This window comes from Mustelus asterias, unplaced genomic scaffold (assembly GCF_964213995.1).
Source record: "Mustelus asterias unplaced genomic scaffold, sMusAst1.hap1.1 HAP1_SCAFFOLD_1286, whole genome shotgun sequence".
NCBI classification, from domain to species: domain Eukaryota; kingdom Metazoa; phylum Chordata; class Chondrichthyes; order Carcharhiniformes; family Triakidae; genus Mustelus; species Mustelus asterias.
Genome location: NW_027591231.1, coordinates 92,179 through 100,437, shown reverse-complemented (window position 1 = coordinate 100,437; position 8,259 = coordinate 92,179). Strand labels below are relative to the sequence as shown.

Sequence of the window (8,259 nt, the reverse complement as noted above, 5' to 3'; positions counted from 1 at the left end):
ACCACCTCCTCTGTTCCCTGAGCTCGAATATCTCAGGATCAATTGAACTGATTGCAGCTCTCTGGGGTTTTCCTGTGGTGTCCGTTCCGAAGCGGGGCAGGTGGAGGCGCGACCTTGCTGGAGGGTGCGCCCCATCCCCTCCCCTACACCCCCGCCCGCACCCCCTCTCCCAGCCCCCCTCCACCTCCCCCACACCCCCCTCCCAGCCCTCCTCCCCCTCCACCTCCCCCGCACCCCCCTCCGAGTCCCCCTCCACCTCCCCCGCACCCCCACTCCCAGCCCCCCTCCACCTCCACCTCCCCCACACCCCCCTCCCAGCCCTCCTCCCCTCCACCTCCCCTGCACCCCCTCCGAGTCCCCCTCCACCTCCCCCGCACCCCCTCTCCCAGCCCCCCTACACCCCCGCCCGCACCCCCTCTCCCAGCCCCCCTCCCACCTCCACACACCCCCCTCCCAGCCCTCCTCCCCCTCCACCTCCCCCGCACCCCCCTCCGAGTCCCCCTCCACCTCCCCCGCACCCCCACTCCCAGCCCCCCTCCACCTCCACCTCCCCCGCACCCCCCCTCCCAGCCCTCCTCCCCCTCCACCTCCCCCGCACCCCCCCTCCCAGCCCTCTTCCCCTCCACCTCCCCCGCACCCCCCTCCCAGCCCTCCTCCCCCTCCACCTCCCCCGCACCCCCTCTCCCAGCCCTCCTCCCCCCTCCACCTCCCCCGCACCCCCTCTCCCAGCCCCCCTCCCCCCCACCTCCCCGCACCCCCCTCCCAAACCCCCTCTCCTATCACCTCCCCCGCACCCCCTCCACCTCCCCTGCACCCCCTCCACCTCCCCCACACCCCCTTCACCTCCCCCGCACCCCCTCTCCCAGCCCCCCTCTCCTCACCTCCCCCGCACCCCTGCCCCCAGCCCCCCTCCACCTCCCCCACACTTTCTCTCCCAGTCCCCCTCCCCAGCATTCCGGCCGGATCGCGACAGGGAACTCGAGAGGGGAGGGAAGGGAATGGAAGGGAAGCGATTGGTGTGATGGTGCGCCCGGAATGTTTTGTCCCGTCGGATGGAGAGTGACGCTCGATGATAACCCCACCCCCCACCACCCCCCCCAACCCCACTTCCCCCTTCCTCCCCCTCCAGCCCCACCTCCTCCTCCCCTCCCCCCCCCCCCCCACCCCGCCCCCCCATACAATCCACCCACTCACTAATCGACCCTCTCTCCCCCCACAGGACGTGCGCCGGTTGAGACTGACCCTCCAGGGCAATGAAGAGCCGCTGCAGAGGGACCAAGTCAAGAGAAAGGTATCTGCGGCTCCGTGTGGGTGGGTGTGTGGGTGGATGTGTGGGTGGGTGTGTGGGTGGGGCCTCCTCTGCTTTGGGGGGTTGAGAGTTGTAGGGGGAAGGGCTGGAGTGCGATGAGGGGGTGGGGAGGGACTTGGCCATCCGCTGGGTGGGGACTGGCCCACTGACTGTGACGCCCCCTCCCCCAGTCGAATAGCCCACGGCTCGGTCGCCATCTTGAGCCCGGGAGGAAGGAGCGAACCGGGGGCCACCACCAGCGGCCGGTCCCTGGTAACCAGCTCCAAGAGGGGGAGGGGGGTGAGGGGGCATTGCCACGCTGGAGGAGAGGGGGGTGGGGGGCATTGCCACACTTTAGGGGTGGGGGTAGACACACTGGAGTGGAGGGGGTGGGGGGCATTGACACACTGGTGGGGAAGGGGTTGGGGGGCATTGCCACACGGGAGGGGGGAGTGACTGGGGGAGTGGGGGGTGTGTTGGGGGGTGAGAGATTTGTGCCAAAAAGGCCTGGGGCCTTTCTAAACCACCCGCCCCCTTCCAGTTTCCTTCCCCCGATTCTCCTCCATGCAGGAAGCTAACACCCCACCCTGGGTCAGTGTCCGTGGACACCGGAAAGGGGTCTTTATTCGAGAGACCATCCTCATCCTCTCATCCCCATCTCTGCTCCACTCTCCAGGGGAGACCCCTGTCCGTGGCTTCACCCTTTCTCCATCTTCCCCAGGACTCTGTCCCCCCTCTCTCTCTCTTCCCCTCACACACACTCTCTCTCTCTCTCTGTCCCCCTCTCTCTCTCTCTCTCTCTTTGTTCCCCCCGCGCTCGCTCTCTCTCTCTGTCTGTCCCCCCCCTCTCTATTCCCCCTTCGCTCTTTCTCTCTCTCTCTCTGTCCCCTTCACTCTCTCTCTGTTCCCCCTCCCTCACTCTTTCTCTCTCTCCCTGTCCCCCTCCCTCACTCTCTCACTCTCTCTCTCTCTCGTTCCCTCCTTTCCCAATCAAATGCAGTTTCCACATTCTGGGTGGATTAGAGAGACAGAGAGAGATGGTGGGGGTGTTTAAGCAGAAATAAGCCAATGTCTCCCCCCACCCCCCCACCTCCCCCCACCACCTCACCTGGGTAGAGAGGCGCTGGTGTGAACCTGGTCTGGGGGCTTTGACCAATCCTCCCGCTCGCGTCACGGGCGCTCACTCGAGTGGGCAATGCCCACCCAACGTTTTTCCCAGACAACCCGCCACGAGGTGGGGGCGGCGGGTGGGGTATTGTGGGTAATTAACGATGCCACATGGAGAGAGTGAGATGCGCACCTCCCAGTCCCCGGATGCGGAGGGACAGATCTCCGAGCCACGATTCTCTCGGTTGGTGTTACGAGTTGACCGTTTCCATTCATTATTTTATTTTTTATTTTCCTCCCTCCCCGCCCCGTTTCCTGCCTTGTAGCCTGTAGGCCGGGCCTACGCTGTCGTGTCCTCCAGGGGGAGCGGCGACTCAACCTGGGATCAGGCCAGCGGTGAAATCCTGAAGGTACCTATCAACCCGAGAGGTGTTGGGCCTCCTTCTCTATCAGGCCCAGGCGATGGTCTTTGTTTGTTTATCCCTGTCCTCTCTCTCTCTCTTTCTCTTGAAAATTTTCACCTTCCCCCACCCCTTTACTCGTTCTTTTCTCCCAAGAAATCGAAACACTGGCTGAAGCGTTCAATGGTTTGACCGATCTGTGTTTGATTACGTTAATCTGCTCACTAATCTATGTTCAGATTGCTGACTGACCTGATGTGTATTTGATTGTCAATTTAAAATGGTTTAATTGGAAATAGTTTTGTTTAGAACGGTGGCTGCAGTGTGTTCAATGGTTTAACCGATCTGTGTTTGATTACATTATTCTGTTCACTGATCTATGTTCGCCATACCTGATGTATTTCTGATTGTCCATTAATTGGAAATAATAAAGAACAAAGAACAGTACAGTGCAGGAAACAGGCCCTTCGGCCCTCCAAGCCTGTGCCGCTCATTGGTCCAACTAGACCATTCATTTGTATCCCTCCATTCCCAGACTGCTCATGTGACTATCCAGGTGAGTCTTAAACGATGCCAGCGTGTCTGCCTCCACCACCCTATTTGGCAGCGCATTCCAGGCCCCCACCACCCTCTGTGTAAAAAAACATCCCTCTAATATCTGAGTTATACTTCACCCCTCTCACCTTGAGCCCATGACCCCTCGTGATCGTCACCTCCGACCTGGGAAAAAGCTTCCCACTGTTCACCCTATCTATACCCTTCATAATTTTGTACACCTCTATTAGGTCTCCCCTCATTCTCCGTCTTTCCAGGGAGAACAAGCCCAGTTTACCCAATCTCTCCTCATAGCTAAGACCCTCCATACCAGGCAACATCCTGGTAAACCTTCTCTGCACTCTCTCTAAAGCCTCCACGTCCTTCTGGTAGTGCGGCGACCAGAACTGGACGCAGTATTCCAAATGTGGCCTAACCAGTGTTCTATACAGCTGCATCATTAGACTCCAGCTTTTATACTCTATACCCCGTCCTATAAAGGCAAGCATACCATATGCCTTCTTCACCACCTTCTCCACCTGTGCTGCCACCTTCAAGGATTTGTGGACTTGCACTCCTAGGTCCCTCTGTGTTTCTACACTCTTGATGACTCTGCCATTTATTGTATAACTCCCCCCTACATCAGTTCTTCCAAAATGCATCACTTTGCATTTATCTGGATTAAATTCCATCTGCCATTTCTCTGCCCAATTTTCCAGCCTATCTATATCCTGCTGTATTGTCCGACAATGTTCATCACTCTCCGCAAGTCCAGCCATCTTTGTGTCATCCGCAAACTTGCTGATTACACCAGTTACACCTTCTTCCAAATCATTTATATATATCACAAATAGCAGAGGTCCCAGTACAGAGCCCTGCGGAACACCACTGGTCACAGACCTCCAGCCGAAAAAAGACCCTTCGACTGCTACCCTCTGTCTCCTGTGGCCAAGCCAGTTCTCTACCCATCTAGCCACCTCTCCTTGTATCCCATGAGCCTTAACCTTCTTAACCAACCTGCCATGTGGGACTTTGTCAAATGCCTTACTGAAATCCATATAGACGACAACCACGGCCCTTCCTTCATCAACCGTTTTTGTCACTTCCTCAAAAAACTCCGCCAAATTTGTAAGGCACGACCTCCCTCTTACAAAACCATGCTGTCTGTCACTTATGAGATTGTTCCGTTCTAAATGCACATACATCCTGTCTCTAAGAATCCTCTCCAACAACTTCCCTACCACGGACGTCAAGCTCACTGACCTATAATTACCCAGGTTATCCCTGCTACCCTTCTTAAATAACGGTACACATTCGTTATCCTCCAATCCTCACCTGTGTCCAATGAAGAGACAAAGATTTCCGTCAGAGGCCCAGCAATTACATCTCTCGTCTCCCTGAGCAGTCTAGGATAGATGCCATCAGGCCCTGGGGATTTGTCAGTTTTAATGTTACCTAAAAAACCTAACACTTCCTCCCTTGTAATGGAGACTCTCTCCAACGGGTCAACACCTCCCTCTGAGACACTCCCAGTCAACAAGTCCCTCTCCTTTGTGAATACCGATGCAAAGTATTCATTTAGGATCTCCCCTATTCCCTTGGGTTCTAAGCATAATTCCCCTCCTTTGTCCCTGAGAGGTCCGACTTTTTCCCTGCCAACTCTTTTGTTCCTAACATATGAATAAAATGCCTTAGGATTCTCCTTAATCCTGTCTGCCAAGAACATTTCGTGACCTCTTTTTGCCCTTCTAACTCCCCGTTTGAGTTCTTTCCTACTCTCTCTGTATTCCTCCAGAGCTCCATCTGTTTTCAGTTGCCTGGACCTAACGTACGCCTCTCTTTTCTTTTTGATCAGATCCTCAATTTCCCTGGTTATCCACGGCTCTCGAATCCTACCTTTCCTATCCTTCCTTTTTACAGGCACATGCCTATCCTGCAGCCCTAACAACTGTTCCTTAAAAGACTCCCACATGCCAGACGTGGACTTACCCCCGAACAGCCTCTCCCAATCAACATCCACCAATTCCTGCCTAATCCGGCTATAGTTAGCCTTCCCCCAATTTAGCACCCTGCCCGTAGGACAGCACTCATCCTTGTCCATTACTATCCTAAAGTTAACAGAATTGTGGTCACTATTTGCCACATGTTCCCCTACCGAAGCTTTGACGACCTGACCGGGCTCATTTCCCAGAACTAGGTCCAGTATAGCCCCCTCTCTAGTCGGGCTACCTACATACTGTTCCAAAGAACCTTCCAGTACGCATTTTACAAATTCCTCCCCGTCCAGACCCCCAGCCCTGACCACTTTCCAGTCTATCCCAGGGAAATTGAAGTCTCCCATTACAACAACCCTATTTTTTCTGCACATACCTAGAATCTCCTGGCATATCCGTTCCTCCACTTCCCGTGGGCTGTTGGGTGGCCTGTAGTACACCCCCAGCATAGTGACTGCACCATTCCTGTTTGAGTTCCACCCACAGCGACTCAGTACATGACCCCTCTAAATTGTCCACCCTCTGCACCGCTGTAATATGCTCCCTAACTAATACCGCTACTCCCCCACCTTTTTTAGCCCCTCCTCTGTCTTGCCTAAAACACTTATACCCCGGAATATTCAGCTGCCAGTCCTGTCCTCCTTTTAACCAAGTCTCCGTCACCGCAACCACATCCAAATTCCGTGTAAGCATTAAGGCCCTAAGTTCGTCTGTCTTACCCGTTACGCTCCTCGCATTGAAGCAGATGCACTCCAGACCTCCAGGCCCAGTCAGGTCCTCCTCCTCCAGAGTGCTCCTCTTCTTAGCTAGCCTTGCCCTGGCCCCCAGCTCGACCCCAGCCTCAGTACTTACTGACCCACTGTTTTGATCCCCCTGCCACACTAGTTTAAATCCTGCCGAAACACTCTAGCAAAACTCCCAGCCAGGATATTTGTGCCCTTCCAGTTCAGGTGTAACCCATCCTTTCCGTACAGGTGCCACCCTCTCATGAAGACTTCCCAATGATCTATGAATTTGAAACCCTCCCTCTTGCACCAGTCCTTTAGCCACGTGTTCAATTGTAGAATCTCCCTGTTCCTGGCCTCACTTGCACTGGGAGCAGTCCAGAGATTGCTACCCTGGAGGCCTTATTTTTTAGCCTAGCACCCATCTCCCTGAATTGCTCTCGTATGACCCCCCCTGCTCTTTCTACCTACATCATTTCCCCCAATGTGTACAATCACATCCGTTTGACTACCTTCCTTTTTAAATATGCTTCCTACCCTCTCGGAGACATCCAGTACCCCGGCACCAGGGAGGCAGACTACTATCCTGGAGTCTCGTTCGCGCCATAAGACCATAAGACATAGGAGCGGAAGTAAGGCCATTCGGCCCATCGAGTCCACTCCACCATTCAATCATGGTTGATTTCAACTCCATTTACCCGCTCTCTCCCCAATAAGACCATAAGACATTGCGCCCGCAGAACCGCCTGTCCGTGCCTCTAACCATCGCATCCCCCACCACTATTTCTCTCTTAATCCCCTTCTTTCCCTTCTGGGCCTCTGAGCCTGTCGCTGTGCAGGCGATCTGGTCCTCGTGGCTTACCCTTAATGTCTTTGGATGGGAGCAAGAGTCCAATCATTGAACAACACTTCTCCTCTTTGCCAATCGCCTCCGCTGCCCTCCATCTTGGGCGAGTTTGGGCCCAACCTTTCTGTTTTCCCAGCCCCCCCAGTGATTTTCCCTCCGTCACCAGGCTGTGGGACGTCCCACCTGAGCGGTGATGCAATGGCTGCGTTGTTCTTCATCTTGTATCCCACCCCAGTCCCCGGGGTGCAAGGCCGTGGAGTCTTGCTGCCCTCCCCCCACCATCCACGGGATGAGGGGGCGATGCCCAGCCCTCTCCCAGCAGGGGAAGGTTGGAGCTGACCGAGGGGTGAGGGGGATGGTGGGGGGGAGTTGGTCTGTTCTTCTGATGCAGTCAGCTACGGGGGGGAGGTGGCGGGGGGGGGGTCCAATTATTCCCCTTGAGACTAGCTTCATATCCCCTCCTTTGTCCCTACATTGTGTGGCACATGCTCCATTTGACACGCCCCCTCCAGGGGGTTGCAAGTGACTACAGTGATCCGGCCTCAGACTGGTGCCACGTGGAGACACAGTGGGTTAGCACTGCTGCCTCACAGCTCCAGGGACCCGGGTTCAATTCCCAGCTCAGGTCACTGTCTGTGCGAAGCCTGCGCATTCTCCCCATGTCTGCGTGGGTTTCTTCCGAGTGCTCCGGTTTCCTCCCACAGTCCAAAAGATGTTCAGGTTAGGTGGATTGGCCGTGCTAAATTGCCCCTTAATGTCCAAAGATGTGTAGGTTAGGTGGATTGGCCGTGCTAAATTGCCCCTTAATGTCCAAAGATGTGCAGGTTAGGTGGATTGACCATGCTAAATTCCCCCTTGGTGTCCAAAGATTTGTAGGTTACGGGGATTGGCCATGCTAAATTGCCCCTTAGTGTCCAAAGATGTGCGGGATAGGTGGATTGGCCATGCTAAATTGCCCCTTAATGTCCAAAGATGTGCGGGTTAGGTGGATTGGCTATGCTAAATTGCCCCTTAGTGTCCAAAGATGTGTAGGTTAGGGGGATTGGCCATGCTAAATTGCCCCTTAGTGTCCAAAGATGTGCGGGTTAGGTGGATTGGCCATGCTAAATTGCCCCTTAGTGTCCAAAGATGTGTAGGTTAGGGGGATTGGCCATGCTAAATTGCCCCTTAATGTCCAAAGATGTGCAGGTTAGGTGGCTTGGCCATGCTATATTGCCCCTTAGTGTCCAAAGATGTGTGGGTTGGGTGGATTGGCCATGCTAAATTGCCCCTTAGTGTCCAAAGATGTGTTGGTTAGGTGGATTGGCCATGCTAAATTGCCCCTTAGTGTTCAAAGATGTGTAGGTTGGGTGGATTGGCCATG

General features: G+C 55.1%; 1 protein-coding gene across 1 annotated transcript in view; it reads left to right on the top strand.

Moving 5' to 3' along the window:
• Positions 1 to 1,219: 1,219 nt before the first annotated feature.
• Positions 1,220 to 8,259, top strand: part of tuft1a (tuftelin 1a) — a gene marked incomplete at its 5' end in the record, with an annotated part of 33,444 nt that continues 26,404 nt past the window's right edge. Inside the window, 2 exons of the mRNA XM_078206114.1 lie at positions 1,220 to 1,291; positions 2,722 to 2,805. Of these exons, the coding sequence (XP_078062240.1) occupies positions 1,220 to 1,291; positions 2,722 to 2,805 (156 nt within the window). The remainder of the gene's footprint in view (positions 1,292 to 2,721; positions 2,806 to 8,259) is intronic.